Source organism: Halyomorpha halys, unplaced genomic scaffold (assembly GCF_000696795.3).
Source record: "Halyomorpha halys isolate HHAL.00 unplaced genomic scaffold, Hhal_1.1 Scaffold56.1, whole genome shotgun sequence".
Taxonomy (NCBI): Eukaryota; Metazoa; Arthropoda; class Insecta; order Hemiptera; family Pentatomidae; genus Halyomorpha; species Halyomorpha halys.
In genome coordinates this window covers 1,549,196-1,571,001 of record NW_027115012.1, presented here as the reverse complement: position 1 = coordinate 1,571,001, position 21,806 = coordinate 1,549,196, and the positions used below count along the sequence as shown (strand labels likewise).

At 30.4% G+C, this 21,806-nt stretch overlaps 2 protein-coding genes across 5 annotated transcripts in view; both read right to left on the bottom strand.

Annotated features, from left to right (window-relative positions):
- Positions 1-21,806, bottom strand: part of LOC106692416 (uncharacterized) — a 175,107-nt gene that overhangs the window by 13,086 nt on the left and 140,215 nt on the right. For all 4 annotated transcript variants that reach the window (XM_014438353.2, XM_014438356.3, XM_014438355.3 and 1 more), the window contains 2 exons: positions 9,085-9,167; positions 481-1,086 (listed from right to left, as the gene is read on the bottom strand). In XM_014438353.2, coding sequence (XP_014293839.1) covers positions 481-1,086; positions 9,085-9,115 — 637 coding nt within the window. In that variant the 5' untranslated portion in view covers positions 9,116-9,167. The remainder of the gene's footprint in view (positions 1-480; positions 1,087-9,084; positions 9,168-21,806) is intronic.
- LOC106692411 (histone-lysine N-methyltransferase SETMAR-like) lies at positions 19,101-19,478 on the bottom strand. Its single transcript, XM_014438348.1, has one exon. It carries the CDS (start codon positions 19,476-19,478, stop codon positions 19,101-19,103), a length of 378 nt encoding a protein of 125 aa, XP_014293834.1.

The following is a 21,806-nucleotide window of genomic DNA, read 5'->3' as shown; positions in this document are numbered from 1 at the left end:
GTTAAAAACATGAATTAATATTTAATTGAATAAATAAAAAAAATTAGGGCTGTTAGATCTCATATTGCCAGTTGTGTTTGTAAAATGTTAATCATCAGTTGAAGGTTAATTTTTTTCTTTATCTTTTTTATTTATTAGTTAGATTAATTCCAAAATGAATTGAATTTTCTTTTAGAAAAAAATTGGCTCTTGACTTGAGATATATATTTGTCTTCCAGAACAAAATAAAGACAAGAAATAATAGTTTCAAAAGAAAATTGCTTGAAGCTACTTATATATCAGAAAATATTTATTAGAAGGCAAATTTTAAATAAAAAAACAGAAATTTAAACTGGCACTATGCAGAAATTCTGAGTATAATTAATTTGTAAATGCTAGGGTTGAATTTTGGAGGTAATAGTCAATAATTAAGTTTAATATGGTTTTTATTAATAATAAGATAAAAAGAAATCAAAATATTTATAAAAATAAGATGTTTACCAGTAGTGATTGGAGATGGTGTGGTCGTCCTACTGAGTCTGGTAGACCAATTGACAAAGGGCTTTACACCAGGAGGGGGTGCAGGACCCTTAAGGCTAGCCAAAGCCCAAGCAGTTGGCGGCATCGACTCGGCCACTTGGGTAGTGCTTGGGTACCTTCCAGGCCCTGGCGTCAGTGCGTTGTAGACCAAGAGTGTAGTGAGGTCTGAAGGCCGGGCTCGAGTCATGTTCCGTTTCAGCTTGAAGGCTTTCTTCAACGGAGTCGTTTCAGGGCCCACTGTCGTTCTCCGGTACTTCTCTTTCAAAGTTGATTCTGTCGGAAGTGGATACTTCACAACAGGGACTGTGTTTTTCGACAAGTCCACACTATCATTGCTTAACCTAATTGTACTTTGTCTTTCATCAGGTGGTTTGTCTGTAATCCTTCCATCATCAAAACTACTGGTGCTTGTGAATGCTCTTGACACCCTGGTCGAGACAAAAGAACGGACCAAAGAGTCACCCTTTGGTCCAGACTCTTGTTTGATGACCAGACGCTTCTCGGATTTGCTGGTAACCCCATCTTCGCCCAAAACTTCCACCAACAGCAACCATGACCATAGCACCCCTGAAACAATATAAACAAATGTTAACTTATACGTTTATTAAAACTTAAATAAAAGTAACATCAGATAAATATCTATGGCTACTATTATCATTGGATAATGTTTTGAGTGCAAGGAAAAATTTAGTAGTGTAGCATCAAAATATCTCTTGTCCTTTTTATTTGAATATACTTGTTTTTTAAATTTTACATCTGGAATGCACAAATATAATTCTGTGATTTTTTTTTCAATTTGCTGTAAGTAGAATTTTTGTGGCAATTGATTTAAATAGTAAGTGGAGGAGGCAAATAAGCAAGGAAGTGTATGAAATGTTGGGGTAAGCAGACATCATTACCTAAAAAAAAATTAACAGATTGATGTGAGCTACTAGCCATGTGGGTAAATATAGTAAGGAGGAGATTACTACAAAGCTGCTCAAAGGAAAGTTAGACCAGAGGAAAAAGTAGATTAAAGTGAGAGAGAGCAATCACACATGATACAGCCTCTTAAGACTGCATTAAGGTGTAACCTAAGCAACCTTAAAATTGCAGTGGTATTGGTTCGATTATGGCTGAAGTGAATTGACTTTTATTTTGTGGTGGCCCTGTGGAATGAAAACTTGATTTTCCCACTCAAGTTAGACTAGGTTAGTTACTTGTCGGTAACCACCCATTCCCTCCTATGTCAGAAATGACCATGAGGGGGGTAAAAAAAAGAAAAAGGATAGGGGATCTCAATAAAGACCCTTGAAGAGACTAGGGCCCAGACATAAACATTTTTTTGCTAAAAGGTTATTATTTTTTAAAATACTCGATTAAAAGCATTTACTTCAAATCCTTATAATATACATACTTTGCCTTTTTCTGAACCTTCTATATTTCAAATCCATTGTATGTTTTAATAAAACAATAACATATAGCATTTAGTTTATGCTTTGTAATAGAAGTTTAATAGACTAGTAGTATACAAATTATTTTTTAGTGACTGTAGAATCATTTTGGAAAACAAAACAGGTTAAGTATGATTTTAAATTTTTTTTCAACATGATAAATGTTTTCGCCATTGATATATGAATCAATGGATGTAGCAAAAGTTAAATCAACATGGTTGATAGAACATTATTATGGCCAAATTTAATATTTTAGAGAATTATGCCGTCATTAATCTAATTTTCAAAATGAGACATCAGCTCTTCTGTTTAAATTATAGCAGTGAGAAATAAGAAATTTCTTCTGATGTAAAAATGAATATATATGTCCTCATTTTATAACATTCTTTTCAATGCTGAGCTAAATCCGTTTTTGCTTGATCAAGAGAATGTAAGCATTGAATAAAACATAAAAATATTGTATTATTTGTAAATGGTTATTAATTATTATTTTTTTATTTTATTCTATTTTACTAATAGATGTAAGTAACTCAGAAATTTCAGCTTTTCTCCAAACATTCTAGCTTTCTTTAACCAGTCCGCGAGGAATATTACCGTATTGTTACTCTAAAAATCTTAGTTTGTTTTTTTTCCAAAAAGTAGAAAAGACAAAAAACACTGTAATTTGTGTTCTCATCGCAGAGATTATTGTCGATAACATGGATTGCAACCAACAGTTTGTACTGAATGCAGGGCGGAAACATAATTGGAGCGAGACGAAGAATCATGTTACTGACAATTTAATATTGTAAATAATAGCACTAGAATTTGAATTAAATTATCCACCAAAATAAATTAAATTTATACTTTATTTTAATGACGAAAAATCCATAAATAAAAGAAAAGGTATGTTTTAACATGAGTTTAAACTGGCCGGCGCATGCGCTGTAGACTTTCCATTTCACAAGTCAGATCGTGTTTTCCTGTCACCACAGTAATTAAATAAATAAATTTTAATTTCAATTAACCTACATAATGGTATTCCAGTTAAAGGGAGAATTATCTCTATAAAATCATTATAAGTATTTTTATTGTTGATTTCATAACAATTAAGCATGGAATACACGATTAAAAACTACTATATTTTTGTATTTCTGCCATACTTTTAAAACAGAAACATGTTACGATTTGGCAACGAGAAATGTTATAAAAAGTACTTTTCTGAAAACTATTAAAATTGAAGTTAGTTGCCCAGTCAACTGAAAGACTTATTTGGAAAATTAGTTAGGAAAACCGTTCTGAATTTCATGATTATAGTTACATTAACCCTTATCAGAACATGAACATTTTAGAAAATCAATTCTTAAAAAAATAATTTAAATTATAATTATTTTATGATTATAATTTATAGGGAGAGATAATATAATTAAAATTTGTCTGGACAATTGGGATGAAATTTCTGACGACGAACTGTTATCGAAATATAGTTAGTTGGAGAATGAGTATGTCAGAAATGACATTTCATTTTCTACATCTATAAATATTTTTGTGTGATACCTGGGCCAAGAAACAAACTGCAAAGAACAGAAACAAAAACAATTTTATTTCATGACAAAAGTAAACAAAATATTCTCAATATTTAACACTCCTAAAAAAAATCGTTCATGAACGGATCGATCAAATCGATCGACTATCAATTGTTTCTCTACCGAACGAGATAACTTCTTTACAATGTCTTCGGTAGCGATGACAAAAAATAAAAAAGACAAAATATAACTATATTCACGTATTGTCTATTAAAAGGAATTCAGACTAGCAAAAAATATTGCTCAAAATTTTGTGGAAAAATATTGAATGGTCGTGGAACTACTCAGTAGAGAACTACAGTAGAAAATATGGAACCACTCGCACTACACCAAAACTATTGCCCAAAATTTCAGTATCGATTGTAATTTTCGTGATTGAAGGACGGCGCCTTGCGTTGTACAGTCATAGCTTGGAATCCACACATTGTCGTTGTTCACGGCTTTTAGCACAATATTCCTCCTCACACCATCAAAACTTTTGAAAATGTTTTTGTGTAAAACGTTTTGCCAGTGTGAGGGCCCCTTTAATTTATGTTAGGTACATTTTTGGGTGTATTTTATATTGTATCTTGTCATAGTCTATTGTTTGTTGTATGAATGAGTTGGCGGAAATGGGAGCAAAAGAAAGTCAGTTTTGTATTAGTATGTGTACTCTTTAATCATATAGAGCTTAAGTCAGATAACATTGAAATACTGGTGTACTAAGGATAGTTGTTTACTGTCATATATATATGTTTTGAATGTCCTCTAATTTTCTATAGTTACATTCACATATGTATTCATATTAATTATTTATTATTCCAATAAATAAATGTATATTTCCACGTGATAAATATCTGTCGTATAAGAACTATCGCAACAGTATAAAAGTATGGCAGTGATTGTTTCTAATAATATTCTAGTTTCTAATAGTTTCTAATAGTATTTTAATAATTCAAACTTTCTAATAATAATAATAATATTGAACTGAACCTAACCTAGCTAAAATTTCAGTTTTATGACTAAATAACTAAATCGGATGATTGAATTCAACTAACAACTGTAATACTGGTAAATAACAAACTGGAAACATACAAGTTTAAAAGTTATATGTCAGTTTAAGTCATGAGGTTTAAGTTATGGAGATATCATTATACAACTTTACAACTGATCAAATCTTAGACATTAATTCAATATCACCTTTTTGCAACAACTTGAGGTCTGTCAACTAAAAACGTTTATGAAATCGTCTTACTAATTCAAAAGATGGATTTCATTTCTGATTGCCGAATTAGGAGTGAAGCACAATTCGGCTGTGAAGGAAGTCACGTCCCAACCACACCAGTTTGGACCAGTCTTACAAAACCACTTTAACCTATCCAGTCTAATAATCGAAGCAATACAAAACGTGTACATCCAGGTTTTTCTTCCCAGAACCTTTGTAAAGAACTTCATATAACATGCCTCTCTTTTCTTAAACGTTTTATGTTAAATTAACCAAATATCTGTTAAATGGATTTATTTGCAGGTATCAAGGTTTTGCTCATTATATTTATTTAATACACTGAATAAAATGTTTGATGACGTTTCTCGCAATATTATCCAACGCCTTTTCCATATCAATTGGAAGTAGAACAAAGAAGCTTCAGAAATGAGATTGTCAAGGAACATAGAGGATACAACAGTAGAGACTGCATACGTAATCCTACCAAACCTAGGTGACAAAGCAAAAAATGTCACAGAAGAAAACTGTAAGGTGGTTCGAACATCTATTAGAGCAGACCCAACTTTTTTTTCAAATTTTTGGAAAACTGGATCCCTAAATAGCGTTAATAAGCAATTTTGAATATAAATAATCTGTTTCAATAATATTTTAACACAACTTTGAAGTAGAGCACCTAAATAAAATGTTCCCGACTTTTCACATTATTAGAAGAGAGTACCCCATTACTCCACACTCGTAATGACTCTCTTGATCCCAGGTGAAAATTTAAAAGAGAATTAAATTGACTGTAAAATTGCCTGTGTTGTTCTATTATCGAGCTTTGCTTGATAGCTGGTAGTCAATCTATCAATAATCTGCGCAAGCGCGAACACTAACTGCCAAATGTAGACCTCCTTGAATGTTAACTGCTGCAACTTATAACCTCATGACTTAAACTGACATATAACTTTTAAACTTGTATGTTTCCAGTTTGTTATTTACCAGTATTACAGTTGTTTGTTGTATTCAATCATCCGATTTAGTTATTTAGCCATAAAACTGAAATTTTAGCTAGGTTAGGTTCAGTTCAATATGTTGTTGTTCAATATGTTCAATGTTCAGTAAACAATCACTGCCATACTTTCATACTGTTGCGATAGTTTTTATACGACAGATATTTATCACGTGGAAATATACATTCAATACTTTTGCAAAAATTTTGAGCAATATTTTTTAGTAGTGTGAATTAATAGACAATACGTTCCTATTGTTCCTAAATAGCATAGAACTTGTTTATATTTTTTTTAACCCACATTATTAATTGTTTATTTGTTCTTTATTGTTAAGTTAGTTTTATTTGCTTTATTGATTATTTTAAAATACTTTTTCTTTTTATCGTGTAGTTTGTTTTTCTTTAATTTTACTACTCTTTAAAACTGGAAAATAAAAAAAATAAAATTCAGATTACCTCATGACACCATGCAAATGGTATTTGGACATTAATATGTACCGTGTATCAATTATGGCCTTATGGCAATCTGTATATAGTAATCAATAAAAATATATACATATATTTACAGTCAATAGGTCTATATATAAAATATCGATACATAGGCATGTAACTCCGAAGAAAAGGAAGATACCTTATACCACTTCTTGGGAACCCGTTACAAGTATAGTGAAATTAGAATAAAATATTTTGGGCAGTGGACCTCCTCTCCAAAACAATTACTCATAGGTTTACACTACTAAGTTTATCAATAATATACATATTAAAAATATATAATAAGTTTATCAAAAGGCTCTTATAAAAGAGCTCTTAGCAACTGTGTATGACGGGCTACACAGGAAAGAGCTTAGTTGATTAACATATGAGGGATATGTAAATGCCATACCACAATATATTGTTTTGTTCAATTACCTTTAGTTTTTGTATATATTATGAAATAACAAAGGAAATTTACTTCCATTCATTAAATACTTTTCATTTGAGGATGCTTAAATGAATATAAACAATATAACTTCCAAAAAGAAAATATGAGCTCTGGCCAATAATATTAAACAATACACTTTATATAAACCAAAATTAACTAGTGAACTTAATACACAAATACAACCATCATACAATCTACCAACACTTTTATTCAGCTATCCTAATTTACTAGACAACCTAAATTATATATAATAAATTTAACAGGGGTTGGAATTTAGAGGTGGTGATTGTTTTGTTTTCCGGTAGTCAGGAAGGTTGCAGTACTGGTACAGTTTCTTTAAAAATAATATCGTATTGTTTTTTTAAACTATTGACTTGTCAAGAGCATTATTTTTGAAGAATATAACTGATTTTAATCTCTAAGTTTTGTTATTTATGTGTTTTAGTAACATTGGACAGATGCTTCGATAAACGGATATATTTACATAGTCAATGTGTTTTGAATTATTAAAATAGTTCCATTTTTTGTAATTTTTTAAAAATAAATAATCACATTTAAATGGAAATACGTGTAATATCTTGGAGGATTTTTTAACATACAATCGTAGGACGACAGGAGTTGAGGTAAGGCAGAGTTGACTCTTGACTGGAACAGCAAAGCTATCAGCTCCTTTTACGACTTCCGTTACTAATCGACAGCCAGGCTACGGGTAACCAACTTAAGGAGGAATTCTCCCCTTTCATTAACGACAAATAACATTCCATGCGGCTGCATAATGTACTCTGTAGTCAGTTTTCTATCAATGATTAAATAAACTATCGGAATCTGTTTAATGGAGTCGAGTTGAGAATTGGATTAATCTAATAAGGCTAGGTTAAACTAGAGCGGCCTTCTTGAACATGGTGACCTCAAAAAGAGCACAAGACAATTTAGCTATTGAGCTCATTATTTGCCCCGTCTCTCATTTGTCTCTCTTTATTCCATCACACCTCTTTCTATGGCTTTGACTTGTAAATAGATCAAGTATTACTATATTTATATTTGTATTTAATGAAGGGGTATTTATTTTATAAGTATTCATAAAAACAAGGAATAATTTCTTGAGATGGTCGGGAGATGCGGTCAGCACAGTAGCAAAGGGCATAGATATATTAAACTTACTTTATTCGTGCCGACGTTTCGGCCTAAATTTCAGACCTCCATCAGGGGAAAAAAAACACCTATATTCATATTAACTACCTCACTATAACTACCTAACAGTCGCATACCACTTTTATTCAAGCATATGACGTTATATATATTCATTGGAATATTTTTTGTCTTCTTTTAGTCTTACACTTTACATATAGTGAGAGGGGGGACTTGCGCAGTGACAAACATTATACCACGATTGCTCAAATTATATAACTGTAATTTATATGTATCATTTTTTTCAATATAGCAGAATAAATGTAAATATATTCTGCTTCATTTTCTTTTTTAACTATTCACGCTTTGATATTTCAACTCGCTTAGTTAGGAGTTTTTTTTAACTGTTCAGGATTAATGTGTTAAATTCGCTGAGAGAGTAAAATAAAATATTACACGGTGATCACTAGAAAAAATGTATACAATAGAGAGATAAGTTAAGGATTGATAATTTGAATAAAATATGAATAAAATTGCGAATAAATAAAGTAACAATGCATTATAATAATTTATTTTAAAATGATTAATTTAAGAGTGCTATCAATGGGTAGTTATCTACACGCCTGTATCACTCCATCATAACTGAGATCAAATATACTGATTGAATTACAGTTGTAAAAATATTTTTAAAAAAATTATTAAATATAGCTGAATATGGTTTTGAACACCCAATATCCTTCTATAGATTAAAAAAAAAATGATATGAGACTCTCTCTGGTAGTTAACTTTTATTAAATACAAGTAAAAATAAAGACTGGCTACTTGGAATAAAATAACAATTTTTTTTATTTATTTTTAGTTTCACTACTTGCCCCTGTCGAATACATAATTTTAAAATTCACTTCTTTTTCTGTTAATTTTATTTATGTATTTTCACTTTCATATTTCTCATTATTTTAATTACATTAAGTTAATTTATTAATTAATTTAAATTAAGTTTTTGGCGCTTTTTAAATATTGCTCGATTCAACTATCTTAAAGTTTCCATTTCCCATTTTAAGCTAATATTTCAAAAGTAATATAGGGCCGTCGCTCCCCGGGGGTCTTAACGGCGTGGGTCTGGCGGGAAAGGATTGCCTTTTTTTGTGTGTCGTGATCTCCTCTTGTGAGATTGTGACATGTCGTACATGGACCAACCTACTCGTTATATTGTCTGTTTGAAAAGTCAGATAAATAAGGCTACCATGGAGGGTTTCATGCATCTATATTATATACATACCGGGATATCATATACATTCATGCATTTAATTTAATTAACTTACAAAGAAGGTGCTTCAGCGTAATTCTCTTCATCTTCGACGGGATCCAGCGTCCCTCCTTTCTGCAGCTTCTAACATTTTAATGCCTGGAACAAAATAAAACCGTCTTCATTATAAAATTAAATAATTAATAAAAAAAAATTATATTTTAAAAGGTATTTAAGAAAGCTATTATTAAAAACGAGTATAAAACGGAAACATAATTTGTTAAATATGAAATATTTTATATAAAAATGTAATTTCATATATATGTTGATTAATCGTATAAATAAATAATTGACCGGGTAATTTCAAATAATGAAGAAGATGGTGAGGGTTGCGGTCAAAATAGAAACAAAAATAGTTAACAACAATTTAATTTCCAATGTTTGGTCCGGCCCCACTTTTTAAGCTGAAAAGATACAAAAACAGCGAAGAACATTATGCCATTGTAAGATAATAAGGTACAGAAAGGTAAATTAAGAAAATTATAAAACAAAGAAAAGAAGAAATAAAATAGTATTAATATCAAATAAACAATTATCAGAATATAAAAAATACATAAACTATAAGGTTAAAAATGTACAGGAGGCAATAATACGTAAAAATAGAAAAGAAGGTATGAGAAAACAAAATTTAAAACACTAAAAGACCGAAAATAAAAAAGTGTGTAGAAATTAAATAAAGGTCGAGAAAAGATAAAAAATAAATAAATGATTTATTCTATGCTCATTTATTATTATTATTATTGATTTCAGGAGCGCGGTAGCCCCTGGGTAAGGCGCGTGGCTATTAACTCCAAGGGCCCGAGTTCGAATCCGGCTGGGCAGAAAATTATTTTCTGTTACACTGTAGTCATGAGTCAACTCTTGTGGGTGGTTCACCCTGCCTCCTTAATTGGGTAAAAATCTGTCGGTCGAGCGTGATTCTGACCAAATCACCTCCTTGCCCAACCGTTGGTCTAATAACAGTACTCCCTTACAAAGTACTGAATCCCTGACTCTTAATGGGTTGTAGCGGTGCAGATTTTAATTTTTAATTATTAATTTTATTTGTATTTATTCTTTCTCGCCCTTTATTTAATCTCAACTTACTTCTTTATTTTCCTTCTTTAAGTGTATTAAATTGTGTTTTTTCCTACCTACTTTTCTATTTTTACGTGTTATTACATCTCCTGTACATTTTTAACCTTATAGTTTACGTATTTTTTTTTTATATTCTTATAATTGTTTATTTTATATTAATACTATTTTATTTCTTCTTTTTCTTTTATTTGTATATAATTTTATTAATTTACCTTTTTGTATCTTATTATCTTCCAATGTCAAAATGTTCTTAGTTGTTTTTGTATCCTTTTAGCCTTGATGATGCCCTACAACGTCGGAAAATAAATAGTTGTAAACTATTGTTTCTCTTTTGACCGCAACCCTGACTACCTTCTTCATTATGTTGATTTATTGTTCAAGAGAAGTCGTATTTATCAATAGTAATATAAAATATATCCATTTAAACTCAATGTTCTTTTAAAATATCGAACGTTTCACCAACCTGTCCATCATCAAGGCCAATCAGTTAATTAATAAATTTAATTAAAATCTTATTAAAATATCAAAAATCGTTATTAATTCTAACTTAGAGTACTTCAATTTTAATTTATGTCACATGGTGTCACATTAATCACGAAGAACATTAAAGGCTACTCTACCGAATAACATATAGAAGGTCTAATATAATTTATTAACTTACACCATTTTATGTTTTATTACCTATATTTCTCAATAATTTCATTTAATAATCATTCTATTTTTAAATCTTTTTTTACAGTAAATATTATTGTTATTTGTTTTTATTTACTCTGTTCATTTTTATATAAACTTTCACGTATTTTAAATAATTTTTAGCCATATCTTAGATTACTTTTAGTTCCCGCAATCTATTATTTTACTTTGTTGCATTAATTTAGTCCTTTATATCTTTTTTAGCCCTGCAAAGTGGGTCGAAACGTTAGCAAACAATAAATAGTTTAATTACAATTTGAGTTCTTTTGACCGCACCCGGGAAATCTTCCTTTCATATTTACAGTTTTAATATTATTATTAATTAAAAATTGGCATACTTTTAGAATTGAATATTATAAAATTATTTGTTATTAATAAATTAATAGATTGAAACGTTGAATATTAAAAACCAGTGAAGAATGTTGATGTAAAATTAATATGTTTTATATTATAATTGATAAAATACATAATTATATTAAATAAATTTAAATGTTTCCTTTATTGAGTTAGAAATTTCAGTCAGTAAAACGATTATTATTCATTGTTTTTTTTAAATTGTTGAGGTGAAGAAACTTCTAAATAGAATATAACCTATTCAATATTTTTCTTGTACAACGTATCGGGACAATTGTTACATATTCATATACCTTTACAATCCTAAATTAATTTATTCTTATCAACAATTTTTATTTATGTTATATGTTTATATTTAAAATTCTTCTAATCATATATTCGAAATATTTCCAATTTCCATATTGAAATCATGTCATTTATATAAACATAGTTTAAAATAGTTTTACACTACATTATTTAAATTATTATCTTTCACTATTGGTGCATTCATCTATCTCTGTAGTACAAACCATAGCTTTATATTGGATATTACCTCTTTGGACCATATTAACATGTCCAGTATGCTGTTTTGTTACCTCCCTATTGATATGTCTAATTTTAATCTATTGTGTAATTTAAATTTATGATTTTTTATGATTGGACCATTTTATTCTCACATATTGTCCCTAATTTTTTATATTTATATGGCTAATCTATTTATTATATCGGCATAATGTGTATTTAAAGGTTTGTGTCTGCTTCATTACTGTTGTGTTATTAATGTTTACTGTTTTAATATTTTTAGTTATATGAATTGCTTCCAGAAACCTTCTGCAATTTATATTTTGGACATTTTTACAACTTATCATTCGTTAAAAAATTATATTTCCAGATATGACAGAGGAACATTGAAAGAAGGGCTATGAGAATTGCTAAGGCCGAAAGTCCTTGGTAAACCTAATCAGATAATACGGTATGGTCAAGGGCGATTAACAAACTCCATTATTGTGTTCAATGGTGTCAATGAAACAGAGATTTTTCTGTAAATTATCAATTTAAATTCCCGATTTGTAGAAACGTTAGTCAATATAGTAAAATGTTAGTTTTTAAAAAAAATATATTGCATTAGAAAAACAAGAAAGCCAAAAAACTTGTTTGTGAAATTAATACTTGATTAAATTAAAGGACAGGTGTACATGTATGGCCACATTCGTGTCTAGCTTGTACCAATATGTTCTGAAATCAGTATTTAACGAGTAGTGTAGCTTGTACAACATTGGCAAATACCATCAAATGTGCGTAGAGCAGATTGGGAGGGAATATTTGTAAAAATATTTACAAATGTATACTCCCCTGGGCTGGACTCTATCCCTAACTTAGTTAAGCTAACTGAATTGTGTTATTTACCACTCCTTTGAACCACCAAGGGGTGAAGTTGTGTTGTTTATTAGGGCTTTAGGATGTAAAACCCAATGGTCATCAACGCCCATGTTTTCTATTTTATTTTCCTAAATTTAAATTTAACTGTATTCGAGTTTAATGTTTAAACCTTGTAAAATAAGTGTTTCCTTCTTAAAAAAAATTAATACCATTCTATACTTTTTTCATCATCACTCAGGGCCTCCGATATACCCAATCCCACTCCTAATCTATTTTAATCCGTAGTATAGAAATTACATTCCTGAAAGATGTGGCTGACTGTTAGTGTACTATTGTAATATTACAATAGTAATATTGACATTTTGGCAGTGGCTCCTTATTGATCAGGAATGAGTCAGATTCATATGTCCTATTGCAACCTCCTCCCTGCGATCGGAACGATTTTATGGGCTCACGGTTCAGTTATTTTTTTAATAGTTTTTAGTTTGGATCTGAAAAAGCAAGTGCTTGCATGGCTGCATCGTCCACCAGCTCGTTTCCAGCACTCCCATATGAAATAAACAGATTTTCCCAGGTTGTCAAGCATATACCAAGGGATGAAGTGTGGCATGATGCTAAATATAAACAAAAACATATATATAAAAAAAAAATCGACCAAGTCCATAGGAAATCGTAAGGAAAGCCGTGATTTGATTTTTTTTTTTTTTAATAGTTTATTTATTCTTATTTACTACTGTATACACATATATACAACAAGTAAATTTGCTGTAGGTGGCATAGTGACAAGATACAAACATGTGGAGAATCCAACCTCTGATAGAACTCCAATAACATTTCTCGAGGAGAAGATCTCGAGACCATCTTCTTTTCAGACGCCTAGGATTATTAGGTAATGAAGGAGAAGCCACGTTAGAAACAAGTGGATTTGGGTGGTTGAGAAGTTTATTATGGAAGGAATGGTATCTGGTTCTGGCCAAATCGGCAACATATGGAACATTGAGGTCCTGATGGATGACTTGATTTGTGGCAAAGTAAGGAACGTTAAGGATTTTACGAAGGATTTTGGACTGTAAGGATTGGATTTGGGAGGCATTTGATGGTTTAGTAGAGCCCCAAAGCTCAGCTCCGTATGTCCAGATAGGCCTTATAATAGTCGTGTAGATCAGTCTTTTGTAATGGATTGGCAATTTAGACCGTTTGTCTAGTAAATGTTGTAATAGTCGGAATCGACGAGCAGTTTCTTGTCTTTTTAGTCTTGTATGAGGATTCCATGTCAGTTGTTTGTCCAGATGTAGTCCTAAGTAACGGATCTGTTCGACTGGAATAAGTGGGGTATTATTAAAGGATACTGTAAGACAAGAAGTCGCGGGTTTACGACAGAAGGTAAATGTGATTTGTTGGGATTTATTGGAATTAATTTTAATCCTTCAGTTTTGGCACCATTCTTCAAGGGTGGTGATGTGAGATTGGAGGGTTTTGGGATACAATGTAAGGATCATTGTCCACTGACAATAGAATGTGTCGTCGGCATACGAGGTGAGGATAGTGTTAGGATGGGTTGGGATGTCAGCTGTGAAAACTGTATAAAGGATAGGACCAAGGATACTACCAGCAGACTGACGGAATAGGGATGAATAAGCGCCCTCCGTGGTTTGATTTAAAAAAAAAATAATAATAATAATTGGATTCTACATATTTTGAAACATTAAACCTCAAATATTGCAGGGGATTAGTTTTCTATTTCTTCTTCAATCACAAATGTTCATTTTTGAAAATTATATAATAAAAAATGCTGGATCAAAAACAGCTTGTTATCTATGCAACCGAGATAAATTTCACAATAATAGTTCTCATCGCTTGGTCTCTATTTAATTTAATTTAATAAAATAATATAAGAACCAATAATGAGTACAGCTAAAAACATTTTTTTATTTTTGTAATGATCAATAAATCCAATTATGCAAAATTTAAGATTATAATTTGCTAGTGAATAATGAAGAAGAAACCGGATATTGGATAAGCAAGACTCGAGTTGAAATCGATGGTGTATGAAATATTCAACCGTAAGGCCGTAGCCAGCGGCAACAGAGCAGTCAACAAACGGACTCTTCTACGACAGGGCCTAAGCTGGTAAGGAAATGGACCTGGGTCAGGCGATCTAAGTGGATACGATGACCTCAGGAAATTGTGAAATAACCTTAAGGTTTATTAGGCACAAATAATCTATCAATATAACTCTAAGAATAATAACCGAGATTTATAGGTATATTGAAACTTTTATTAAACGGACGACAATGGGAAAGATGAATTTATTCGAAGTGTTTGTAAAGAAGGGGTTAATATAAAAATAAAATTAAGCTGGGATAACTCGTAAGTCCATAAAAATGAATAATACGATGTTGTGCTATTAAAAAGAAAAAAATATCATAAACATTTTTTGAGGTTAATAAACTTCCAATTGGATGTAATTCATATTAAATTATCATATTATACATTTTATAAGATAGATTTTAAAATTTGTGAAGAAGTATACATTGGTGAAACATCTAAAAAACTGGAAACTAGAATTAAGCAACATATCACCAATTGTAGAAACGTTAAAATATAAATTGCACAGCTATGGCCTACCACAGCATAAAATTGAACCATGAATTCAACTTTGAAAATCCAAAAATAATAATCCAAAAATCCAAAAAGCAGAAGATTTCTGGAAGCCATACATACAACAAAAAACATACAAAACACAGTAAACTACTAAACTGACACTAAACACTTAAATACACATTACGCAGACATTTTAAACAGACTCAAAATATAAACATAAATATCAGAAGAAATAAACGGGTTTAGGAAAAAAATCACTAAGTTTAATGTTAAATACAAAGAAGGACTTTAGAACAAACAGGGAGGTAACCAAACTCCACACTGGACATGAGATATGGTCCAAAGAGGTAGCAAGAAATATAGATTAATGGATGTGCTAAGGAGAAGTGAAGATGCACAAACAAGTAATGATTGAAAAGTGAGAATAGTGTAAAGATGATTTCCATGATTTCCTATATGAAATTCAAATCATGAAAAATTATGAGGTGAATATGATTGTGTGAATTATAATATATAAGGATGAAGATTGTTGTTATGATGGTTTATTATTATTGTAGGTTTAAAGTACATGAATATGGGACAGTAGTCCCAAAACGTTGTACTATAATATGATAATTTAATATAAATTACATCCAATTGGAAGTTTATTAACCTCAAAAAATTTTATGAATTGACTTACCAGACTTTCTAAAGAGAAAATCCAGAAAAAAATATGAACGTTTCGTAGGATACATACGTTGGTGGTAGGATAAACATTTAAAAATTAGTGGACAGTACTTCCAATGTAGAAGATCATCCTGGGTTAACATGATAGTAAGATACCAAACTAGAAGAAAATTGGAGCCGTAATTTCAGAGAAAATCGTAAATAAACCAAGGATAGTTTTTATTAATTTAATTATTTTTTGATTCGATTTTGGAATTGTTTCTCTTTATACTAAACAATCAGGTTAATTTTATTTTTACATACGCTGAATGCTGCATATATGCACTGATATTCTGTATACATCATACATAAATCGTGAACTTCTGTTATATTTCATAGTCTTATATTTTCTGAATTGTGTCCGTTATAGAGAAGTGAAAGTCCTGATCGGGAATAAAATTGGTGACCGCGTCGGGAGTAAAGGGATCCCCTAACAGAACAACAGCATTAAATTTTTATAATGTTGGTCTGGACCTTCATAAAATTGTCCGTTAAGTGGGATGCCCGTTAAGAGTGGTTTCGCTGTGACTGACGTCAAGTAGTATTTTAGCTATTCCAAATTATGATTACACTTGTAAGTATTATTTATTGGTATTAAACTATGAGATTGATCAATTTCAACTCACCTAGGTCGTGAACAGAACGATTTCAGAAACTTGTTAATCTTATAGTTGATTTTATAGTTGATTTTAATTTAATATAGTTGATTTAATATAGTTTATATTTTAATATAGTTTAATATAGTTTATTTAATTTAATATAGTTGATTTTAGTTTTGAAGATATTTGCTTGATAAAATGCTTGATATTTAAGACATGTTTCTGCTGTTTTTTTTAAAATATATTTTTTAGCTCAATACTGGTTAAATACCCTTTTGACTAAGTACTTCTGTTTTTTTCTTTCTTTTTTTGTCTATCCTCTCTTATTTTCATCATGAGAAACCATATAAACAAAACTGATGAATTTGAAGACCAAAGGATACTGGGGCTTTAATGAAATATTTTTTATAAAGGAAAAAAGCGGTAAATGAAATGATTAAATTTCACGTAGATATAGTGATATTCTTTGCCGCTCAGAGCTGGAATATTTTTTAATTACTTTACTTCTTCAATTAAGCCATGAACTGTGAGTTAGAGCATAAGAAGAAAAGAACAGATGTTTTCCTTTACTCTGAAGACAATTACTGAAACAGTACAAAGTATTGATTCAATTATGAAAAAATAAAGAGAGCTTCTCTTTTACCTTAGCTTAAATATTTTTAGAAGAAAACCTTTTGAATTCAAATATTATTTTGTACCACATTTCTTCCTGTTTTTTTTTTTTCTCGCAAATTTCGTCTAGTGGCGTAGGTATAAGTATAACGTATGTGTACGTGATTTCTCGGTCTCAGCACGCAGAAAAATAAAAAATAAATTTTATCCAATTTTAGTCTTTAATAATTTATATTTCTCTATAAGACCGACGTTTCGGCCAATTCGGACATTCTCAAGGACAATCTATACAAACAGCTTTAATTATACATATGGTTTTTAACAATTTTAAACAAATATCAGTATTATCAATAGATTATCATACCTTAATACAATTTTGGAACCAGATAAATTTTTAAAAACCTTAATCAGACTCATTATGCTCTATGATTTTACATTAAGAAAATAATACATTCAAAAGATAAATACTTGAGTCCATTTATATGACAGAAAACATCAATTATACAGTGAATTTAAAAACATACACACGGAATATGAACCAACACTAAAAAATGATTTTAAGTAAAATTAATTTATGAAAAATATGCGATAAAATTAATGGTGATAATTATAATTAACCTTGATATGAATTGTAATAATAAACGAAATAGGAAATTTAACCAAAATATAGTTGAAATAAATAAATTAAATTCCTAACTTGAATGTGGGAAAGGTTACGAGTATTGTGATAAATTATAATAGTGAAGATTGACTGTGAATTAAAGTTTAAATTTAATATGTCAAGTTGAAAAAAATAGGTAATTAGACATAAGCTAAGTTTTACTTATTAATAAAAATATATGATTCCCTAATGATTTAATGTCTTATAGGATAATTGTGGACTGAAATTAATGACCTAAGCAGAAAAACCTTCGTAAAGTTTTTTTTTTTTTAAATGATGTGATTCGAAAATTGTATTAAGGTATGATAATTTATTAATAATATTGTTATTTATTTAAAATTTTTAATAACCATATGTATAATAAAAGCTGTTTGAATAGATTTATTATCCTTGAGTATGGCCGAAACGTCGGACTTATAAAGAAATATAAATAGTTTTGAGACTAAAATTGAATAAAATTTATTTTATTTTAACAATAAAAACCAGTCGCAAGAAATTGTAAAGAATATATATAAAGAAAACATAAATGATTAACCAATATCATCAAATCAAATTTTTGGTTGTAAACCATTTTAATAACAAGGAAAATACGATTTTTTTTAATTCATTAACATTCCTATAATTAATATGAACTAATCTAACCAGATCAAAATAAATTTTATTTATTGCTCAAGCAAGGATTTTTTCCTTATTTGAAATCACAAGTAATCTTTTTTGATACTAAGGATTAGAAGTAATCCTTTAAATCCATTTTTACGTCCCTGAAAATTCTTTTCCTCAGTTTCATTAGAAATTCCATTGGGGATTAATTCACCATGTGATACAAATTAAATGACTGTCTTACAAATTAATCAAAATTCGTTCTAGTTAAATGGCGAAAACTTTGGTCATCAACGCCATTTTTTAAAATTTATTTTATTATTTTTTTAATTTTATTTTTGTACTATCTTTCTATCGCCCTTAATCGTTATTGATATTTATTGAGATTTGGTTTAATCCAAAACAATTGAGATGTGATCAGTGACCTTGCGTGGTTGTCAGCCGTCCTGTGCGTAGAACATTTTTCAGGTCCTTAACTTAGGTGTTTCAATTTAAAAGACTAATATATACAGTAATTCTAAAGAACTTTCTGGCCAGAATACTCATATTTATCGTATCTTGTACAGGTTACAAATAAAAAAGTCATGAAATGAAATGGTTCACATTTTTACAAGAAACGAGGGTGGTTTTCAAAAGTTCTCGGACTGTACGAGAAAGAAGTGTCTTACTTCGATGGAACTGCTTTTATTTTTTAACATAGTCTCTCTGTAGACTAATGCATTTGGTCCAGCGATGTTCCAATCCCTTGATCCCATCTCGAACATAAGATCACTCTAGGCCTGCATAATACCTCTCCAATTCGGCTGTCAGTTCTTCCGTTGTAGGATATCTCCCTCCACCTAGGAAAATTTTCAGCTTGGGTAAGAGATGAAAGTCTGATGGTAACAAATCAGGTGAATAAGGTGGATGTGGCAACAATTCGTACCTTAGTTCATGAAGTTTTGCCATGGTAATAGCACTTTTGTGCGAGCGGGGGTTGTCCTGATGAAAGATGACTGTTTTCCTTACCAAACCAGGCATTTTTTCGCGTATCATTTCCTGTAGTTGGTCTAGAAGGTTTACGTAGTATTGCCCCTTAATTGTTTGGCCAGTAGGAAGATAATCTATCAGCAGAGTGCCTTTTGCATCCCAGAAAACTGAGGCCATGTCTTTCCGGCCGAACGTACTGCCTTTGCTTTCTTTGGTTGTGGTAACTCAGCATGTTTCCTCTGCTTTGACTGCTGCTTTGTCACTGGGTTATAATAGTGGACTCAAGTTTCATCTATAGTCCCAAACCGGCGCAAAAAATCTTGTTGGTTGCGCTGAAAACGGGACAGATGTTTTTCGGACATTTCCAATCTGGTGCGTTTGTGGTCCAATGTCAAGAGCCGCGGAAATCAACTTGCGGATAATTTTTTCATTCCCAATTCTTTGGTTAAAATGTGATAACCGTTCGGATGACATCCCTACAGCTTCAGCAATCTCACGCACTTTCAGTCAACGATCCTCCATGACCTTTTTATGAACTTTTGCGATAAATTCTGGGGTCATAGCACTTTTTGGCCGTCCACTACGCGGATCATCTAAGCTCTCCCGACCAAATTTGAATATGGAGGAGCAGAGTCCCCCAGTGTGTTCTGAAGGTCGGCATGAATTTCCTTTGCTTTCATACATTTCTTTACAAAGTACTCAATCAATACTCGAATCTAAGTTTTTTCCATTTTCACAAATCACTATACATAAAACAACAACAAAGTCACTACCACTCGTGGCGTGAGTTCACTCACAAACGATGTGTAGTTATTGCGCGTGAAACCTCGTAGCTCTAGCAATGACATCTAGCGGTGATTTTGAGAACTTTTCAAACCACCCTCGTATTATAACTGATTATTGTGAAATTTTCCCCCCCTCTAAAATTTAAAGATATTTTTACTATAATACACAAGCACTATGGAGGCATTTGTTCTGTGATGAGGTAGGGATGAGTTAATCACGTGCGTTAGTCTAAACAGTACGACACGCACTTATGCGTTATGCAGCAGTGATGGGTAAAATGCATTGTAAATATTTTCGTACCATCGATTATCACACATAATCAGAAGAGTGGCTACACTTTCTTAATGGGGAGAAGAGCAAAATCTAAAATTTCCTAATAGCTTTCCGGTGGTCTGGGAAGATTTATCAAAAATTTGTTTTTTTCATAAACATTTCTTGAAAAATTCATTGCAGTATGTTAACAACCCAATTCAATAATATTTCACTACAATTTTCTCAGCTTGAAATAGGTTTTTAAATTTCGAATTTCCTAACTGTTATTAATTTTTTGGGGTTTTCAAATTTTTGTGGGGATGATACCCAATTTTATCTGCTGATAAAAAGATAAATTTAATAACTAACTAAAATAGATAAATGATCATTGAAGTGAGAAGATTTTAAAGAAAATAAAATGTTTCCTAAAGGCCAAAAAGCCAGAATAGAAGTGTATAGATTCTGAAACTTTTAAAGTATAAACTGAGACCTTATGACAGTAGAACAAAACTGCTTAGTAGTTAATGACTATTCCTTGATTATTATTAATGAGTGAAACTTAATATAAATTGAGTCCCAAAGTTGTAGCCTAAATTGTAGGCCTTCTTAATGACTACGAAAAAAAATGTAACAACCAGGATGAAAACAAAAAAGATTAGAATATCGAAATAAAATGTTAAGTTATCTAAGCCGAGAGAGTTTTTTTGACTCTTATATAACATATTATTTTGGCTTACATGAATTTATACTTTATTTTGCTATCTTTACTTATATATTTTCATTTATTCCATAATATAATATTTTATTCCATAAAATAATATTATCTTAATTTTTTTTTATACATTTCATTATATTAAATTTCATTTATTCATCATATAAATATGAGTCATCCAAAAATAACTTGTAGATTAAAATTCCAAGGTTGAAGTAATTAGCTAAAAAAAGAAAATAAACAGCGCTTAAGAAAATTTGCAATTGGCTAACTCTTAAATTAGTACCATTTTCCAAAGTAATTTTTAAATATTTTTTTTTCTATTGCATATTGGTTGCAACCTAGCTTTTTTTTATATAAAGGTCTACAATTTAGGCCGAAACGTTGGCCTCAATAAAAAATAAGTTCGTCTTTATTATTTTTATTTTTTTTTATGATATTCAATATAAATTGTGTGAATTCCAACTTTGAGAATATTTCATCATAACAAAAACAATAAAAAATAAAAAAATATTATTAAAGACATTTTTACTAAAACACTCTTAAGGACAGTATAAATATAGGTTTAAAAAAATAGAGAGAATACAATATGAAAGGGAGACAAAGCCAACAGTGAAATCGTCGACAAAGGGAAAATTATGAGACACTTTTAGAACTGGAACAATGAATCTGATCTCTTTCATGATGGAAGCACTATGAACCCAGCAGAATTCTCTTATAGGTACAATAGACTAGAGCAAGTTACAATTTATATA